Below are 21995 nucleotides of genomic sequence, written 5' to 3'. Positions count from 1 at the left end.
TATTATTGCAGTCCGTGTCCAGTCCCTTCTCATTAAACTCAAGGCTTTCCCTCGACCACCTCTCCTCTGGGTCCACTCTTGTACACCTCCATGGTGTACACTTCATCCACTGCTTCGTCTGGGCCTCTCACAAGCCCCAAAAGACTCAGTTCACCTAGTGGCCCTCCACTGCCTGTTTCTCTCTATTCTTGACGTGTCCCAGGGTCCAGAGGTAGTTTACACACATTGCGTGATGGTTGTTGATCATGTTGGGTTCACATGCAGGGCATATTGAACAGTGCTCCTTGCCAGATGGCTGCAGTGTTTTCACTGCAAAGCTGGCAACCATCTCTCGCACTCTTGATTGTATCCATTCCTGCACCAGGGAGTCCTTCCTCATTTGTAGCGACTCCTAGAATGCCTTACAAGCTCTCAACCAGTTCTACCCTTGCCATCCTTTGGTAATGGCCATCCAAGAGTCTGTTTACATCCTCAAAGAACATGGATGGTCAGTGGTCTTTGTATGGACCCCAGGACATGCCGGAATCCCGGGAAATGAAGTTGCTGACAGGCTAGCCAAAGAAGCTGATTGTAAACCGTGTCTGGAGATTGCCATACTGGAGTCTGATCTTTGACTGGAATTACACCACAAGGTTTTTGGGCTCTGGAATATAGGATGGTGCTCTCTGACTTTGCTGTAACTTAACACATGGTAAACGAGACGATGACTGTGTGGAGGTCCTCCATGTGAGCCTCTCACAAGGACTCAATTGGCCCCCTTGCTGGCTCCGCATCTGTCTTATTTGGCTGACTCACGGTCAGCTCCTGCGTCATGAGGACCTGCCGTGCGGCAGACTTTTAATCTTCCTGAGACGCTATCTGTGGTGTTAGGGGACAATGCCTTAGCGGCTGATGTAGTTCTAAGTTTCATCCATGAAGAGAGTTTTTATTATTGTATTTAAGGATGGTTGCCTTACCGTCATCTTTCAGGCCCTCACCCTACCTGCATTTTAACACTCTTCCTTACTCCCTCTGGCGCTGTCTGTTCAACTTGGCGTTAGTCTTCTTGCGTTTCTCATGTCTTGTGTTTTTAGGCTGGTGATTTTAGTGTGTTGCAGAGTGGCTGGATCATCCTTTTTTATTGTTGTGATCAGCCAGCCAAGGCCATCTGCTGTATTGTTTTTACTGCTTTTTTCCCTTAGAGTTAATGTTTTCAATTTTGACTTGCTACTTTCATTGCTTCCTTCAGTGTGATTACACACTTAGTTTTATACATTTTGTTGATTCCCTGGATTTCAGGTGATGAGATTCTTCAGGGGTATGATTTTAATGAGAGACCTATGAGACTAAAGAAAAAGGGACTGATGACACAGTTTAGTTCCTTTTTTCTCCAAATCAACCCACCATTTATAAGTTGGGGCAAATGCCCAAAATTCATAAATGCCCAAGCATTATACATTTTAAAGATTAACTGATAAGTGGCATTTATAAAAAAAAATTTAACTGATATATTGTATTGGGAAAGGTGTTTTGCAACACTGCTTGTTTAATGGTTGGGTAACCAAGTCGATAAAGCTGCACGAGAATTAGGGGAGAGTTATTAGGGGATGGACTGTAACCGTAACTGCCAAATCCTTTCGGTAGGTCCTGGGTGTGATGAGAGACATGGGGTGAGGTGTTATCTTGAAGAACTCCACTCCTTTGCCCAGTTTTCCATTCCAACAGTCATGTATCATCTGTCTTGTTTCCTTTGTTTGTTGCAATACCTGTCGAAGTTTATCTTTGTTTCATGAGGCAAACAGTTGATCAGCAATATCCCTTTATGGTCCCAAAACACAAGTGCCATCAAGTTGCTATCAGATTGCATTTAAAAACCCATGTTTCATTGCTGGTATTGATTGGGCCCAAAAATTCCTCCCAATTGTTTCCAGATTGGCACAGCTGACACATTGCTGCTTGTGGTCTTATGTAAAGATTTCTGATACACTAAATGTTCAGGAAAAATTCTCTCAGCTGGGCTTGTGGACATCTCACATACCTGAAGAGCAAGCTCACGAATGCTTTTCCTTTGCTTTTAGAGCAATAGTCTCTTGACCTTTTCAACAGTATCACGAAGGGGGTTTGGAAAGTCCATGCTAAAATAAAAACTACTTACATGTTTGGGGTAAACCTTTTATATATTTCGACATAGTCTCCTTTTAGACTTATACACTTTGTCCACAGCTGTTGAAATTTGTTGATCCCTTCCAAATAATAGAAATTTTCCAAGTCTGCAAAATAGCTATTAGTTGCTGCAATCACCTCCTCATTTGAATAAAATCTTTGTCCTGCCAGCCATTTCTTCAAATTGGGGTACAAATAGTAGTCCAAGCGAGCCAAGTCCGGAGAATGGGGGGGAAGGGGGGGGATGTGAAATGAGTTGGAATACTATTTCCATTAATTTTGTGACCACAGCTGCTGAGGTGTGTTTGGTGCATTGTCTTGATGGAAAAGAACTTTTTTGTGGTCCAACCGCCAGCGTTTTTCTTGCAGCTCGGTTTTCAAATGGTCCAATGACAATGAATAATATGCACCCGTAATAGTTTTACCCTTTTCCGGATAGTCGATGAGGATTATCCCTTGCAAATCCCAAAAGACAGTCACCATAACCTTTCTGGCCAAAGCACTGGTCTTCACCTTTTTTGGTGCAGATTCTCCCTTGGTAACCCATTGTTTAGATTGTTGTTTGGCCTCAGGAGTATAGGAATGTATCCATGTTTCATCCAGTAATGAAACGATGCCTAAAGTCCTGTGGATTCTTTCTGAACAGCTGCAAACCATCCTTGCAACACTTCACATGATTCCATTTTTTGTCAAGCAGGAGCAATCGCGGAACCCATCTTGCGGACAGCTTTCTCATGTCCAAATGTTTATGCAAAATATTATATACCTGCTTATTCGAGATGCCCACAGCACAACCTTAACTCATCTGTCACCCATCACCATATCGTGGATTTTATCAATGAGTTCTGGAGTTGTAACCTCCAAAGACATGCCAGCTCTCCCGATTTAAGCGGGAGACTCCAGATTTTCCCTTCTTCCTCCCGATCTCCCGACCGTGAAGACTGATCTCCCGATTTTCAGAGCAGTTTCAATACTTTTCTTACTATTTGAAAATCTTGTGCCTTCGATATATTGGTGGATGACAAGGTATGGCTGCTACTTTTGTATGTTAACTTGGAAGATTCGTGCAGTGGCTGTCAGGAACGGCAGTAGGCGTAGCTTGCAATTCGTATCTACAAGGAAGTAAGGAACTTATCATTGGCAGCATTCAGAGACAAATGAATATCTTTCAACTAGTGCCAATTTCCTCCGCTATCCTAAAGTTACGGTGAACAAGAAGTAGTCAATAGTCGTTCCAAGCTAAGTGATTAGCATTGTTGTGTCTACAAGGCAGTGTTGCCAAGTTGGGGGATTTCCCCCCAAATTTAGGGGGAATTAAGCTGCCTAGGGGGAAGTTAGAGGGATAAATGTTTCAGGGGGAAAATTATTGAGGGTTACTACCCTTCCCTCCCCGCTCCTCCGCTCGACAATTTCATTCTTGACTCCCCTTTGCGGTGCGCCAGGATTGGCATCACTACTACAAGACCATTGTTTAGAATGTAGGACCATTGTGTTCTCGGTTCTGCTGTGGGATTTGTTTACTCTGTAGTAGTTGTTGGCTGCATATCTTGGAGGTGTTGATTATTTTTCGTGCAGAATGGCGAAGACATACAATGCAGCGTTATTGCGCACTTGCAGTCGAATCCATTCACTGTTGCAACCGATGGTAGTAATAAAACGGACTTTAAGTTATATCCTATTACCATATCGATCTTCAGCCCTGAAGTGCATGAAATTCAAAGCTGCCTACTCTCTGTGCCTAATTTAAAAGGGGATGCCACTGGAGCTAATATTGCTGATCTTCTAATTTCAACTTTATGGGAATTCCGTATTCCATTAAAAAAACTTTCTGGCTTTTGGTGCCGACAATGCTTCTGTAATGGTAGGGCTAAAAAAGGGTGTGGCAGGATGTTTGAAGCAAGAAATTGCTAACTTAATCATTGTAGGCTGTTTTTGTCACATAATTAATCTTGCTGTTGAGAAGGGGGCGGCATGTTTGCCTTTAACGTTGATGAAAATATTATTGACATGTTTTATTCTTTGGAAAGGAGTGCAAAACGGAAAGAAAAATTTGTAAAGTTTCAAACTTTACATAACACAGAAATGAGGAAAATTGTGAACCATGTGCCTACATGATGGTTATCGTTGAAAAGATGTTTAGATTGGATTTTGGAGCAGTGGACCCTTGGTTAGTTTGTTCAAGAGTGAAATTGTAAGTAAGGATTCTGAAGTGGAAACTTTGAAGAATTATAAAATTCCAAAACTCACTCAAAATGTAGATGTGTCTACTTCAAACAATGGAAAATCCAGAATGGAATGTGACAATACGAGAGAAGGAAAGTTGCTACTCACTATATAGCCGAGATGCTGAGCCGCGATAGGCACAATAAAATGATTCACACAATCATAGCTTTCGGCCATTAAGGCCTTTGTCAGCAGTACACACACATACACGCGGGGGGGCGCACGCGCACACACACACACACACACACACACACACACACACACACACACACACACACACACACACACACTCATGCAAGCACAACTTACACACATCTGCAGTCTCAGAGAGCTGAAACTACACTGCGAGCAGCAGTAGCACCAATGCATGATGGGACTGGTGACTGAGTGGGGGTAAGGAGGAGGCTGGGGCGAGGAGGGGGAGGGGTAGTATGGTGGGAGTGGCGGACAGTGAAGTGTTGCAGTTTAGACGGAGGGTAGGAGAGAAGGTGCGGAGGGAGAGGGGGTAAGTAGTGAAAAGGAGAGAAATAAAAATAAAAGAAATTAAAAGACTGGGTGTGACAGTGAAATGGCTGCTGTGTAGTGCTGGAATGGGAACAGGGAGGGGACTGGCTACATCAGTACCTCCGTCCATATCAAACCTACTAACCACCAGCAATAACTCCACTTCGACAGCTGCCGTTTCATACCAAGAAGTCCCTTCCGTACAGCCTAGCCACCTGTGGTCGTCGCATCTACATCTACATATATACTCTGCAAGCCACCCAACGGTGTGTGGCGGACGGCACTTTATGTGCCACTGTCATTACCTCCCTTTTCTGTTCAGTCGCGTATGGTTCGCAGGAAGAACGACTGTCTGAAAGCCTCCGTGCGCGCTCGAATCTCTCTAATTTTACATTCGTGATATCCTCAGGAGGTATAAGTAGGGGGAAGCAATATATTAGATACCTCATCCAGAAACGCACCCTCTTGAAACCTGGCGAGCAAGCTACACCACGATGCAGAGCGCCTCTCTTGCAGAGTCTGCCACTTGAGTTTGCTAAACATCTCCGTAATGCTATCACGGTTACCAAATAACCCTGTGATGAAACGCGCCGCTCTTCTTTGGATCTTCCCTATCACCTCTGTCAACCCGATCTGGTACGGATCACACACTGATGAGCAATACTCAAGTATAGGTCGAAAGAGTGTTTTGTAAGCCACCTCCTTTGTTGATGGACTACATTTTCTAAGGACTCTCCCAATGAATCTCAGCCTGGTACCTGCCTTACCAACAATTAATTTTATATGATCATTCCACTTCAAATCGTTCCGCACGCATACTCCCACATATTTTACAGAAGTAACTGGTACCAGTGTTTGTTCCGCTATCAAATAATCATACAATAAAGGATCCTTCTTTCTATGTATTCGCAATACATTACATTTGTCTATGTTAAGGGTCAGTTGCCTTCCCTGCACAAAGTGCCTATCCGCTGCAGATCTTCCTGCATTTCGCTACAATTTTCTAATGCTGCAACTTCTCTGTGTACTACAGCATCATCTGCGTAAAGCTGCATGGAACTTCAGACACTATCTACTAGGTCATTTATATATATTGTGAAAAGCAATTGTCCCATAACACTCCCCTGTGGCACGCCAGAGGTTACTTTAACGTCTGTAGACGTCTCTCCATTGATAACAACATGCTGTGTTCTGTTTGCTAAAAACTCTTCAATCCAGCCACACAGCTGGTCTGATATTCCGTAGGCTCTTACTTTGTTTATCAGGTGACAGTGCGGAACTGTATCGAACGCCTTCCGGATGTCAAGGAAAATAGCATCTACCTGGGAGCCTGTATCTAATATTTTCTGGGTCTCGTGAACAAATAAAGCGAGTTGGGTCTCACACGATCGCTGTTTCCGGAATCCATGTTGATTCCTAGAGTAGATTCTGGGTTCCAGAAATGACATGATACGCGAGCAAAAAACATGTTCTAAAGTTCTAAAACAGATCGACGTTAGAGATATAGGTCTATAGTTTTGCGCATCTGCTCGACGACCCTTCTTGAAGACTGGGACTACCTGTGCTCTTTTCCAATCATTTGGAACCTTCCGTTCCTCTAGAGACTTGCGGTACGCGGCTGTTAGAAAAGGGGCAAGTTCTTTCGCGTACTCTGTGTAGAATCAAATTGGTATCCCATCAGGTCCGGTGGACTTTGCTCTGTTAAGTGATTTCAGTTGCTTTTCTGTTCCTTGGACACTTATTTCGATGTCACCCATTTTTACGTTTGTGCAAGGATTTAGAGAGGGAACTGCAGTGCGGTCTTCCTCTGTGAAACAACTTTGGAAAAAGGTGTTTAGTATTTCAGCTTTACGCATGTCATCCTCTGTTTCAATGCCATCATCATCCCGGAGTGTCTGGATATGCTGTTTCGAGCCACTTACTGATTTAACGTAAGACCAGAACTTCCTAGGATTTTCTGTCAAGTCGGTACATAGAATTTTACTTTCGAATTCACTGAACGCTTCACGCATAGCCCTCCTTACGCTAACTTTGACATCGTTTAGCTTCTGTTTGTCCGAGAGGTTTTGGCTGCGTTTAAATTTGCAGTGAAGATCTCTTTGCTTTCGCAGTAGTTTCCTAACTTTGTTGTTGAACCACGGTGGGTTTTTCCCGTCCCTCACAGTTTTACTCGGCATGTACCTGTCTAAAACGCATTTTACGATTGCCTTGAACTTTTTCCATAAACACTCAACATTGTCAGTGTCGGAACAGAAATTTTCATTTTGATCTGTTAGATAGCCTGAAATCTGCCTTCTATTACTCTTGCTAAACAGATAAACCTTCCTCCCTATTAACTTCCATATTCAGGGATGCTGCAACGGCCTTATGATCACTGATTCCCTGTTCTGCACATACAGAGTCGAAAAGTTCGGGTCTGTTTGTTATCAGTAGGTCCAAGATGTTATCTCCACGAGTCGGTTCTCTGTTTAATTGCTTGAGGTAATTTTCGGATAGTGCACTCAGTATAATGTCACTCGATGCTCTGTCCCTACCACCCGTCCTAAACATCTGAGTGTCCCAGTCTATATCTGGTAAATTGAAATCTCCACCTAAGACTATAACATGCTGAGAAAATTTATGTGAAATGTATTCCAAATTTTCTCTCAGTTGTTCTGCCACTAATGCTGCTGAGTTGGGAGGTCGGTAAAAGAAGCCAACCATTAACCCAGCTCTGTTTCTGAGTGTAACCTCCACCCATAATAATTCACAGGAACTATCCACTTCTACTTCACTACAGGATAAACTACTACTAACAGTGACAAACACGACACTACCGGTTGCATGCAATCTACCCTTTCTAAACACCGTCTGTGCCTTTGTAAAAATTTCGGCAGAATTTATCTCTGGCTTCAGCCAGCTTTCTGTACCTATAACGATTTCAGCTTTGGTGCTTTCTATCAGCGCTTGAAGTTCCGGTACTTTACCAATGCAGCTTCGACAGTGTACAATTACAATACCGATTGCTGCTTGGCCCCTGCATGTCCTGACTTTGCCCCGCACCCTTTGAGGCTGCTGCCCTTTCTGTACTTTTCCGAGGCCATCTAACCTAAAAAACCGCCCAGTCCACGCCACACAACCCCTGCTACCCGTGTAGCCGCTTGCTGCGTGTAGTGGACTCCTGACCTATCCAGCGGAACCCAAAACCCCACCACCCTATGGCGCAAGTCGAGGAATCTGCAGCCCACACGGTCGCAGAACCGTCTCAGCCTCTGATTCAGACCCTCCACTTGGCTCTCTACCAAAGGTCCGCAGTCAGTCCTGTCGACAATGCTGCAGATGGTGAGCTCTGCTTTCATCCCACTAGCGAGACTGCAGTCTTCACCAAATCAGATAGCCGCCGGAAGCCAGAGAAGATTTCCTCCGATCCATAGCGACACACATCATTGGTGCCGACATGAGCGACCACCTGCAGATGGGTGGACCCTGTACCCTTCATGGCATCCGGAAGGACCCTTTCCACATCTGGAATGACTCCCCCCCGGTATGTACACGGAGTGCACATTGGTTTTCTTCCCCTCTCTTGCTGCCATATCCCTAAGGGGCCCCATTACGCGCCTGACGTTGGAGCTCCCAAGTACCAGTAAGACCACCCTCTGCGACCGCCCAGATCTTGCAGACTGAGGGGCAACCTCTGGAACAGAACAAGCAGCCGTGTCCAGCTGAAGATCAGTATCAGCCTGAGACAGAGCCTGAAACCGGTTCGTCAGACAAACTGGAGAGGCCTTCCTTTCAGCCCTTCAGAATGTCTTTCGCCCCCTGCCACACCTCGAGACGACCTCCCACTCTACCACAGGTGAGGGCTCAGCCTCAATGTGGGCAGTATCCCAGGCAGCCACAGTCGTACTCCGATCGGGGGATGCGTGGGACGAGCTGGCCGTCCCCGACAAACCCCCATCCGGACCCCCAGGGAGGCCAACTCAGCCTGCATCCGAACACAGCAATTGCAGTCCCTATCCATGCTAAAAACTGTTGTGCAAAGAACGTCCGAACTAATCTGCAGAGAGCACAAACAATTCGACACAAAATTTAAACTGTTATTAAAATACAAGATTGCCTAGTAAATGCAGTAATGCTGCTACTTGCGCACTGCTGACACACTGCTCGGCGGCGGAAGGAGACTACGTGATTTTACACTATTCAGGTACTAAAACACAATGCTACAACTCTCAAATACTATAATATGCCTGAAATTTATGAATTAAACAATGCAAATACCAAAAACACGCAAAGAAATTAAGAATTAAACTATGTAACAAATAAGTGAGCTAAGAGTATACGACTTGCTGCTGCAGCTGCTTATCCAACGGCGGCAGGGAGCACATGGCACCTGCAGTGACGAGCAGTCCCTCTCTAAATATACCGAGGGTCTCACTGAAGCCTTCACTGACCGTAATTATCCTCCCATCCTTGTACAAAAACAAATCTCCCATGCCTTATCTTTCCAGTCTCCCACCATATCCCCAAGTACCGCAGTCCGGCCACAGAGGAGCATTCCCCTCGTAACTCAGTACCATCCGGGGCTGGAGCAACTGAATTACGTTCTCTGCCAGGGTTTTGATTACCTCTCGTCGTGCCCTGAAATGAAAAATGTCCTACCCACTATCCTTCCCACCCCTCGTACAGTGATATTCCACCATCCACCGAACCTACACAATGTACTCGTCCATCCTTACACAAGCCCTGCTCCCAATCCCTTACCTCATGGCTCATACCCCTGTAATAGACCTAGATGAAAGACTTGTCCCATACATCCTCCTACCACCACCTACTCCAGTCCGGTCAGTAACATTACCTATCACATCAAAGGCAGGGCTACCTGTGAAACCAGTCATGTGATCTACAATCTAAGCTGCAACGACTGTGCTGCATTCTATGTAGGCATGACTACCAACAAGTTGTCTATGAATGGCCACCGACAAACTGTGGCCAAAAAAAACAAGTGGACCACCCTGTAGCTGAACATGCTGCCAAACATGATACCCCTCATCTCAATAACTGCTTCACAGCCTGTGCCATATGGATTCTTCCCACCAACACCAGCTTTTCTGAATTGCGCAGATGGGAACTTTCCGTGCCATACATTCCCGTAACCCTCCTGGCCTCAACCTTCGTTAGTCACTGTCCTCACCCATCCAGCCCCTCCCTGTTCCCATTCCAGTACTACGTAGACGTCATTTCACCGCCACACCCAGTCTTTTAATTTCTTTTATTTTTATTTCTCTCCTTTCCACTACTTACCTCCCCCCCCCCCCTCCTCAGCTTCTCTGCAACACTTCACTGTCCACCACTTCCACCATACTACCTCTCCCACTCCCCACTCCCCACCCCAGCCTCCTCCTTACCCCAACCCAGTCGTACTCCCATCATGCACTGGTGCTGCTGCTGCTGTTCACAGTGCAGTCTCGGCTCTCTGAGACTGCAGATGTGTGTGTAAGTTGCGCTTTTTGTGTGTGTGTGTGTGTGTGTGTGTGTGTGTGTGTGTGTGTGTGTGTGTGTGTACTGCTGACAAAGGCCTTAATGGTCGAAAGCTATGATTGTTTGAATCATTTTATTGTGCCTATCGCGGCTCAGCATCTCCGCTATATGGTGAGTAGCAACTTTCCTTCTCTTGTATTGATGTATCTGCTTCGTATCACGAGTCCAAGCACTGTGGTAAGATTTCACCACACTCCTCACTTAAAAGAAAAACCCATCATCAGTTGTGCCGTAAAACGTTGACACTGTGGACCATGCTTTATCCCCTGAGGAACAATCGTTTATGTTTCTGGCATCAAATTTACTTAAATCTTTATGCCTTTTCCGTTCAAGTTTTATGCCTATCTTTGAGAGCCCAAATGTAGCGCTTCAGTCAAGTGCCCCACATATCCAATTATTGTGGTAAATTTTGGAGGAGCTATTGAAGAATATGATGGCAAGATTTGTGAGACGACTTATTATTAAAACCTCCAGCTCCCTTACTGATGTAGATTAACATACTCCAGCAAATCAAAAGGATGATTGTGATCTGATGATAGGGAATTCTACATTTGCTTTGGTGATCACTTTGAAGCCTGAGAAAAAGTTTATATTCTTTAAGTCTGTAAGAAAATGTTGCTTATCATGTGATTACATGATACACAAATTTCCATTTAAAGATGAAGTTTTAATGCATGCAGAAGTTGCAAATATTTCTACAATTGGCAAAGCATTTTCCAGTCTTAGATTTTTCATAAACAGATTTCCTAATATTCTGACTAGCGAAAGTGAACACTTAGATACCGAAGTTGATATTCTCCATTCTCAGTTCTGTAACTTTCAGCTGGAAGAAACCAACGTGGCAGCAGAGGGAATTGATTTTCAGTGGGCATTGGTAGGTCAGATGAAATCAGCTGATGGGGTTCTTCAATATAATAAACTTGCAAAGGTGATGCTGGCTAGTTTGTCAATTCCACTTAGTAATGCGGAATGTGAGAGAATTTTTAGCACAGTTACAAAGACCAAAACCCAGTTCAGGTCGTCCATGCTTTCAGGAACGTTTTTGGAGAAATTTTTAATTTTAAAATCAGTTCAAAAAGGAAAGTGCTTTGAGCAGAAATTTGGTTCAGAGTTTTTGAAGAAGGCTAAGTCAGCTGTGGGTGTGCTGAATAAGTAACTACCGTAATCGGACAAATTCAGACTGATAAACTATTCAGATTATTTGCAAGCCTAACATGTACATCCTGTATAAAATTGATTTAAATTTGGGAAACATGTCTTACGGATATAAGATGCCATGCAAATATGGGTTGCATTATGAAATGAAAATGTGTGATCACTTAAGTGATTTATTCGTGCAAAAACTGTGCTAATGTCAAAACAGAAATCTAATAGACGTTAATTTGTTTCCTCGTATCGTAATTTTGAACTGTAGTTCTCTCGAGAGTGCTTCACTTGAATGTGTGTGAATCCAAAGGAACCTGCAGAGCTCATCATTCATGTTGTTCAGCATATTGAATGATAAATTTTAGTATTTACATGTAAATAATAAAGAAAATGTAATTGAGTTGTTACAGGTATTGAATTATTGCAACTTTAAATCATCAGGGATGTGTTGTAGTTCACAATAGTACACCGCTAAATTCTCCTGATTTTTCACTTTTGAAAGTTGGCATGCATGCGTCGAGAACATTAAGCATCACTTGTCCATATGGTCACTCCGGAAATTTTGAAACCACTTATAAACTGTTCTAATTGAAGGTGCAGTTAAACCAAAATGTTCATCAAGCTTCTCTTTAGTCTCCTGAGGTGTTCTGCCTCTCATAAAGTAATGTTTAATCACCACACAAAATTCTTCTTCATCCATTTTTTGACAATCACTCGACTTCCTTGATTCACACAAATGCCACACACAAAGAAATAGACCAATATGGCTGAAACTTGGTGAGCGTTCTTTCCAAAGATGCTGGAGGTGCCACCTCTGGGACTTTGCACAGACGTTCAAATGCCCCTCATATCTGAAATTGATGGTCTTCTGCTCAGGTCCCCATTGTAAATAGCCATGCGACCAGCAGTGAACTCCCTACACCATTTGCAGTTTTTTGAACAGACACACACACTTTCCTTAACAACTTGGGAATGAGTGGATTTCACACTTGGTGGTAGCAGCAATTGGGCCATCCATTGCAGACAGCTGCTAGGTGAACATTGATTGTTGGAGAGGAGAAATAGTTGGGATCAAGAGTGGGAAAGTTGCTGCGCATGCCACTGTTGCCAGGTTTTGCCAAACACTTTCTTGTGGATTTACCACTTTAGGAACCCTACTTGTGAAACAACCATCTTATAAGTTTGAAAGTCAAGTGATGGACTCGTTGCAAGTGGGCTTTATGTGAAATTAAAGTTGATAAAGTGGTACTCCTGTGTAACCAGGCAATGAAAATACTCATCTGACTACTGGACTCCACAAAGCTCTGGGGTATTCTATCTGCAATTTGCTGCCTGGAGTAAAATTATGAGCAAATTGGTATTCCAAATAATGTAGATGACACCAGGCTTACAATTAACTTTTGACATTTATTACAAACATTTCTTTGCACAAAACAAAATGTAGCTCCACAAAACTTTGAAAAGACAAGGAACATAAAAGTTAGTCCCCTGCGGGTCAGGGGGCAAGAATAGGCCCGAGGTATTCCTGCCTGTCGTAAGAGGTGACTAAAAGGAGTTTCACAAGTTTCAGCCTTCATGTGATGGTCCCCAGTAGGGTTTGACCTCCATTCTTCAAAAATTTTCCCGAAGAGCAAAAGGCTCCTTACATGGTGCATTGTGTCCATCGTGTATTCATATCTCTAGCCCACTTTCTCATTGTCACATTTCAGTCCTGCTCATTCTCTGTCTCTCAGGTGAGGACACCTTCCTGGGTGTGCTTTCCACAATGCACTAAGCAGTGTTGCTTTCTGTGTCGACAATGACCACGGACTTCTTTGCTCCTGATATCCAGCACGGTAGCCAGTCAGTTGTGGTGGAGCTGCCATGTAACCCATTGGTTGTAGCCCCCTGACCACACAAGGACCGCTCTGCTGATGCCTGTGCCATTAACTCCCCACTTATGCCAAGGGGTAGATGCCAATCCCCCTGGGGCATCGGGACTCCCGGCGATGGCCATCCTGCCAGGTGGCCTTTGCTGTGGATGTTGGCGCTCATGGGGAGGGCCCCTGGTTAGAGTGGGTGGCATCAGGGTGGATGACATGCGATGAAACATAGGCCATCTCTTGCTGGTGGTGAAACACAAGCATTCTCTAAGCGATCATGAGCTCAATTCAACGCACAGAAGTACGACCCCAAATCGTTCCCCTCCCTGGCCACACCATGGGAGGAACGTCAGGCTAAGGATGGCAGCGGAACTTATTCGCCCTGATAGCTTGAATGTTAGAGAGCTGATGGGGACTCTTTCATGACGATGAATCCTCAGTTTTTTGTTGAGCATTTAGAGGATAGGTTTGGGGAGGTGGAGGTATTGTCAAAAATGAGATATGGGTCAGTCTTGATCAAAACAGCATCCTCTGCCCAGTCATGGACGTTACTCACTTGTAACAAGCTGGGAGATATGTCTATAACCATCATGTCCCATAACAGCTTAAATATGGTCCAGGGTATTATATTTCACAGAGACCTTCTTTTGCAATCTGATGATGAGCTGCGGACCAATTTAGAGCGGCCAGGTGTACATTTTGTCTGGCGTGTCCACCAGGGTCAGGGGTAATCAGGTTGCCACTGGTGCCTTCATCTTGGCTTTCAAGGGTGATACATTGCCCGAGAAGGTCAAGGTGATTGGAATACTGCTGTGATGTAAAGCCCTATATCCCTCCCCCGATGTGGTGCTGTACTTCCAGCTTCACATGACAAGATTGCGGACGCCCATCACATCCCAATACTCCAAGTGCCCAGCCTCCCATCTGTGGCAACTGCGGAGAGCACCATTCGCCTTTCTCACCTGACTACAGGATTCTCCAGAGAGAAAGGAAAACTGTGGAGTAAAAGACCCTGGACTGACTGACCTACACTGAGGTTAAGATAAAATTTGAATGCCTGCATTCAGTCAGTATGACATGGTCTTACGCCGCCGATACAACTGTTCTGGCACCATCAGCTCCGTCAACCCCAGTCACCTCTTGGAGTCGGAAGACTACACCGGCCCCCTTCTTAGTGGGGGGTCATTTTCGTCTCTATTCCTCAGGAGCAACACCTCGCGGCCCCCCCCCCCCCCAACCATCAGGGACATCTGTCCCCACTTCTATGCTGGAGAAGCATAAGTCTTCTTTGGCTTCTCTCGCTAGGTAGGAGTCCTTTGCGTCACTCCCTTCCCAGGTTTCTGCTAGTGGGAAAGATGGCACTCGCCAGTGGCTGAAGAACTCAACAGTAGCTGGTCATAGGGCTTCATTCTTATCCTCAATCTCAGTCCCGGGGACTGAGCCAGTGAAGTCCTCCCAGCCAGGGAAACCCAAGGAGCAGTGAAAGAAATCCAAAAAGAAGACCCCTAAGACCATGGAAATTGTGGTGGCACCCACACCACTGCTACCTAGAAGCTCTACATCTGAGGATGGGGTGGACATTCAGGTATCTGCTGAGGACCTAGCTCTCGCCAGACCCTCAGACACAATGAATATAGACTGTGCAGGCAATAAATCGGTGGCATAAAGTGCCTCACTGAATGTTCCATGCCTTCCCACTCTCACGATGTCATCATCCTCCAGTGGAATTGTGGCGGTTTTTTCCACCGCCTGGCCGAGTTACGGCAACTGTTAAGCTTTACACCTGCTATCCGCATTGCACTCCAGGAGACTTGGTTTCCGGCAATGCGGACCCATGCTCTCCGCAGCTATAAGCGATATTACAGTAACCATAGTGACTATAATCGAGAGTCAGGTGGAGTTTGCGTTTATTTCCTAAACTCAGTCTGTAGTGGCACTGTGCCCCTTCAGGAAATAACTGTCTGCAATGTGTATCTTCCTCCAGATGGTGCAGTACCCCTGAAAGTATTAGCTATACTGATTGATCAACTCCCTAAACCTTTCCTACTTTTGGGAGATTTCAATGCCCATAACCCCTTGTGGGGTTGCACCATGCTTACTGGCCAAGGCAGAGATGTCGAAACTTTACTGTCTCAGTTCGACCTCTGCCTGTTAAATTTTGGGGCCACCACACATTTCAGTGTGGCTCATGGTAGGTACTCGGCCATGGATTTATGAATTTGCAGCCCAGGATTTCTCCCATCTATCCACCGGAGAGCGCATGATGATGACCTGTGTGGTAGTGACCACTTACCCATCTTCCTTTCACTGCCCCCGACGTCAGGCCCATGGACACCTGCCCAGATGGGCTTTGAACAAGGCGGGCTGGGAAACTTTGGCCTCTGCTGTCACCATTGAATCTCCCCCACATGGTAACATCGATGTGATGATTGAGCAGGTGACTACAACAATAGTTTCTGCAGCAGAAAATGCGATCCCTCACTCTTTAGGGTGCTCCCGGCATGAGACAGTCCCTTGGTGGTCACCGGAAGCCACTGAAGCAATTAAGGAGTGTCGGCAACCTCTACAGCGGCATAAGCAGCACCCTTCCCTGGAGCACCTCATAGCCTTTAAATGGCTACATGCCTACGTTCGTCAACTTATCAGTCGATGGAAGCAGGAGTGTTGGGAGAGATACGTCTCGACCACTGGGTGCCATACATCACCTTCCCAAGTCTGGGCAAAGGTCAAACGTCTTTCTGGGTACTAGACCCCAGCAGATGTTGGTGGTGTTACCATAAATGGCTTGTTATCCACACAATTGCCGAGCACTTTGCTTGAGCCTCTGTGTCGGATTATTACCCCCCCCCCCAACCCCCCCCCCCCCCCCCCCCCCAGCCTTTCGCACTCTCAAACGGCGGCTGGAAGGGAAAAACCTCTCTTTTACTACAAGCCGCAGTGAATTCTATAATGCCCCATATACAGAGTGGGAGCTCCTCAGTGCCCTTGCACATTGCCACAGCACAGCTCATGGGTCTGATTGGCTCCACAGTCAGATGATTAAACATGTCTCATATGACTACAAGCAACATATCCTTGTCATCTTCAACCGGATCTGGTGCAGTGGCATCCTTCCATCGCAATGGTGGGAGAGCACCATCATTCTGGTGCTCAAACCTGATAAAAACCCGCTTGATGTGGATAGCTATCGGCCCATCAGCCTCACCAACGTTCTTTGTAAGCTGCTGGAACATATGGTGTGTCGGGTCCAGTAGTCACGTGGTCTACTGGCTCCATGTCAGGGCAGCTTCCACCAGGGTTGCTCTACCACTGATAATCTTATTTCCCTCGAGTCTGCCATCCAAACAGCCTTTTCCAGACGCCAACACCTGGTTGCCATCTTTTTTGACTTACGTAAAGGATACAACACGACCTGGCGACATTATATCCTTGCCACATTGTATGAGTGGGGTCTCCGGGGCCCACTCCCGATTTGTATCCAAAACTTCCTGTCGCTCCGTACTTTCAGTGTCCATGTTGGTGCCGCCCATAGTTCCATCCATATCCAGGAGAACTGAGTCCCACAGGGCTCTGTATTGCGTCTCTATTTTTAGTGGCTGTTAACGGTCTAGCAGTAGTTGTCGGGATCTCCATCGCACCTTCTGTGTATGCAGATGACTTCTGCATTTCGTACCGCTGCTCCAGTACTGGTGTTTCTGAACGTTGCCTACAGGAAGTCATCCACAAGATGCAGTCATGGGCTCTAGCCTATGGCTTCTAGTTTTCCACCATGAAGATGTGTCTCATGCTTTTCTGTTGGAACCAGCGTTTTCGATGCTCGTTTGACTTGACTTCCTCATCTTAATCAGCTTAAACAGAAGTGTTGGCAGCACTTGGTTTGGCTGCACCCTCAGCATTGCGTTTGCTCAACCCATTGCACCATTGCAGAGTTCGACTAGTGACAGGAGCTTTTAGGACGAGTCAGGTGACAAGCGTACTGGTGGAGGCTGGAGTCCCTTCATTGAAGATCGGTTAAGTTGCACACATTCATAGCGCTCCTGAACATATAATTACCATCTTCTTTTCCCAATCACAGTGGTTCACTTCCCGCATAGGTCGCCCAGGTCAGGGCTAGCGATTGTGGTTTGCGTGCGATCGCTTCTGTCTGAACTGGAGTCCTTACCTTCACCACCTCTCCTCGGGTCCATTCTCGTACACCTCCATGGTGCACACCTAGGCCGCAGCTTCACCTGGACCTTCCGCATAGCCCTAAGGACTCTGTTAACCCTATGGCTCTCCGCTGTTAGTGCCTCTCAATTCTTGAAGTGTTCTGCCTTTGTCCACAGAGGCCATATTGAACAGCATTCCTTGCCTGATGGCTGCAGTGTATTCACTGCAGAGCTGGTGGCCCTATCTCATGCACTTTCAACCACTGCTACCTTTGGTGGCATCCATCCAGGAGTCCATCTATGCCCTGGACCAGTCCTGTTGTTCAGTTTTTTGTGGACTCCAGGACATGTCGGCATCCCAGGCAACTCACTTGCCAATAGGCTACGCAGAAACCATTTGTGGTGATGGGCATCTCTGAGCGTGACCTGCATTCTGACTTATGCCGTAGGGTTTTTCGGCTTTGGGAGACGGAATGGCATAACAGTATGCACAACAAACTGCGTGTCATTAAGGAGACTACGAATGTGTGGAAGTCTTCCATGCAGGCCTCTCGCAGGGAATCAGTTGTCCTCTGCCGGCTCCTCGTTGGCCACGCTTGTGTGACCCATGGTTACCTCTTGCACCGTGAAGACCCGTCTAAGTGTCGGTGCGGCACCCGGTTGACAGTGGCCCATATTCTGGTCCACTGTCCCACTTTTAATGCCCAGCAACGAAATCTTGGGTTACTGGACTCGTTGCCACTCATTTTATCTGACAACGCCTCATTGGCTGATTTAGTTTTACGTTTTATTCATGAGGGTGGGTTTTATCATTTGATCTAAGTTTTAGCTCATGTCCTTTGTCCCTCTGCGTCCTCCGCCCTCGTTCTTTTAGGGTGGAGGTTTTAATGTGTTGCAGAGTGGCTGGCTTTTCATTTTTATTCTCGTAGTCAGCCCAGCCACTGAAATCTGCTTTCTTTTTTTACTCTCTTCCGTTTTTGGTGTCTTTGTTGTTTCTTGTCCTCTTTTGTTCCTTGTAGTATTCGTTGCCTTTCTTTCATTCTTGTGATTTTTCCTCTCTTTCCGTTTTGTGTTATATATCTCTTCTGATTTATTCTCACATTTGTGGCATTGTTTTATTAGGACCAAGGGACCAATGACCTCGTAGTTTGGTCCCTTCCCCCCCTCTTTTAAACCAACCAGCCAGCCATAGAAGTTATAATGAAACAATGGAAATACTAGGATAAAATAACAATAATATTTTGAAAAGAATAGAGTGCTGCTCACTGTACAGAGGAGATGTAGATTCACAGAGATACAGTGAAAAGACTGCCATATATTTAAGCTTTCAGCCAGAAGGTCTTCTTCTGAAATAAAAAACATGCACACATTCAGACAAGCACAGCTCACACATATGAAAACAATAGCTGGAGATAGATGGTTTTTACCTATTTTACCACCAGTAGTAGTACTTTGGCTGCCTTTGAAGCCCCAACTTTCATAGTCTAAAACAGCTGGTGAAATAGATATAGTGTTGTATTTGATACATAAGTTAATTTTCGATCACAACTCTTAAGTTTTCATTATTTTGTGCATATCATTTAATTACAGAGACAGTTACAAATTAGTACACTGTTTTCTTTATTGTGAATGCAAGTTTTTCACATCCATAATTGCAAAAGTTGTTTAACAGCATAAGAAATAAAAAATCATTAATTTTTCATTTACAGTATAGTGTTTGTTTCTAACATTTGCACAACTTACTGTTATAGTGTATAATGATATGCTAGTTAGCTTTTAATAGCGTCATACAAAATCAAGGAAACTGTGAATACAGGTGTTTCCATTCAACATGATTTTTTAACTTTGCTGTGTCAGCTAAACATACTACTGAGTTTTCGAATTATTGATGATTTTATATTGCACAATTTAGTTTAGAGAAAGATATGTCAGTTCCTAAAAGCTGGTATTACACACTTCATAGTTTCCAACCTTGTCTCCATATTATAGTAATTATGCAGGTGTGTATGTTTGTTTGCATTTTCTGCTAAGACTGAAGAAGGATTTGCCCAAAAGCTCAGCAATATTTTGGCTTGTTGATGTGCTGTAAGTGTTCCCTTATTAACAGAATTGAAAACTTCATTTCATTGCAAAGCAGTGGTGCAGGGCTTGGTCTCTCTTTTTTACGCCCCGTATTTCTGGTCTGAGGTGATAAAGGAAGCTGTACTTGATATGTCGGACTTAGGGAAGGCAGGAAAAGGTGTGGACATTACCGTTGGTTGTACAGTAAATACACACACTTTATTTAAGGAAATAATTTTTAAAAACAATCATTAAAAAAAATTGACTGCAACACAAGCTACGCTGACTGCTGAAGGCCTTAGTAAGAAAGAATTCAAATTATTTGTCAGCTGAACGCCACAAGCAATAGGAATAATTTAAACAAAACATCATTTTTAAACAATTGACACAAACAGACCAAAAAAAGGGGGAGTGATCCGCAGACAGTGCTCCAAGGATCGACCTGAGAAAAGTCACTACAGCTGCGTAAGCGGTGAGACAGGCAGGCAAGAGTTATGCTCACTTAACAGGATGGCAACTCAAACTAGGGGCAGCTTCAACACCAGCCAGCACACTCGCTAAATCCACGTAAGATGTGGTAACCAATACCACGATAGAATATCAGTTATCATCAAATGACAAGCATTTAATTACACAAGTTGGCTCCACCAAATCCTAGTAGGCAGACAGGGTTAAGACCAAACCGCCTAATCAAAATCTGACTAGATGCACGTGGAACCACATAAGACAATTCAGCTTGATGGCATGAGGTCACTTCTACACACACACACACACACACACACACACACACACACACACACACACACACACACACACACAGTGAAAGTTGCACTACTCGAATATAACAATCCATTCAACTTAAACTTGCTGAATACGGACCTTCGACGTGGTCATGCACTCTTGCGACCACATCCTTCTGTTGGGCAGTGCATATATCGCCAGCTGGCTTAGCGAGTACTGACGCTGTCTGACCTCACTGCTGCTCCGTCCCAACTGACTGAACTCCGACACATGACGACCCGGAAATACTAGAGGTCGCTCCAAAGATAGTACCACAATACTCGCTAAATGCCACTGCTGCCACTCACAGACAGACAAAGTGAGCAAACGTAGTGGCGCCAGTGAACGCACTAAGGAAACGAGAGATCACAGTCCGAATACACGACGCCAACCTGTCAACGGCACAAACGCGAGCCGGATCACGGCTCAGTACTACTACTCTGTTCACTGCCCACTTGCCACAGTAGCACTTAAATCCCATCCAAGGTAGTCTCTCTCTCTCTCTCTCTCTCTCTCTCTCTCTCTCTCTCTCTCTCTCTCTCTCTCTGTAATAACCTTGATTTGAATGGATTTCGTTCCGTACTGTTTGTCCAGTTTTTTTTACAGCCAGTCTTTCAACTCTGCTGACCTTGCTCTTCACAGAATAGTAAAAAAAAATTGCCTTCTTTGTTATGTTTTTGCCTCTTTGTTCCAGTATAACTGTATTGTTAATGGTATATGTTTATGTAAACATACAAAAATTAAATACTGTTTTTAATTTTTCTGAGGTTGAAGTTTGATTTAAAATATCCCTTGTATTAATTGGGACAGTATTATCTTATGTACAAGGTGCTAGTGCTTACTTGCTTTAAATCTTCCATAGTTTACATTAGAAAATAAGATTTTCTGGCAAGAAATACTTTATAAAAGTAAATTATCAATAATACTTTGGTAAAACTTTTCTTCTCCAGGATCCGTCATTTCACTTGAGCATTGGATGGTGTCTTGGAGACCTTGCAGAACCGATTTCTACTCTCATACCACAGCTTGACGTAGTGTTTCAACAGTTTCGTCAAGCACAGCCAGATAAATGGCACATAGACGTAGAGAAACTCATGTGCAAAACTGGAAATAAATATTTTACATTTCAGCTACAATCATAAATTTACTTTTTGTTTCTTATATTGTGTATTTTCAGAGACATAATGTGTGAAAACTTCTAGAACAGTTAAGATTTAATTTTGTAAGTAATATGTAGTAGTTTGTTCTGTGAGCAATCACCACAATTGTTACAAAGAAGAAAAAATTTTATACTCAGTCTGGTACCACAGCAAATTATATTTCGGAAAATTACTTTCTTCTTCTTCCTCTTCTTCTGTGTAGCATCTTCTGTTATGTTTTGCAAGGGCAGGGGTGGAGGGCTGATTTTTCACTAACAAAGTTCATTTGCACAGCAGCAACAAAAACAACAAAATGCCAAAATCTACATAGCAAAATATGGGCATTAAATTCAGCTTTGTACAGGGAAAAACCTATCTCTAACTAGCTCTTTCTGAAATTGCATATCTTCATTACAGCTTTATGTGGAAACAGATACTTACAAGGAAACCTCCCCATCGCACCCCCCTCAGAT

The 21995-nt window shown here is 44.6% G+C and overlaps 1 protein-coding gene across 1 annotated transcript in view; it reads left to right on the top strand.

Moving 5' to 3' along the window:
• Positions 1–21667, top strand: part of LOC126253547 (U6 snRNA phosphodiesterase 1) — a 56201-nt gene extending 34534 nt beyond the window's left edge. Inside the window, exon 5 of the mRNA XM_049954953.1 lies at positions 21334–21667. Coding sequence (XP_049810910.1) covers positions 21334–21525 — 192 coding nt within the window. The 3' untranslated portion in view covers positions 21526–21667. The remainder of the gene's footprint in view (positions 1–21333) is intronic.
• Positions 21668–21995: the final 328 nt, after the last annotated feature.

This window comes from Schistocerca nitens, chromosome 4, assembly GCF_023898315.1.
Source record: "Schistocerca nitens isolate TAMUIC-IGC-003100 chromosome 4, iqSchNite1.1, whole genome shotgun sequence".
Lineage (NCBI taxonomy): Eukaryota > Metazoa > Arthropoda > Insecta > Orthoptera > Acrididae > Schistocerca > Schistocerca nitens.
Note: the sequence above shows the minus strand (reverse complement) of the source record. Positions and strands in the feature narration are given on the sequence as shown.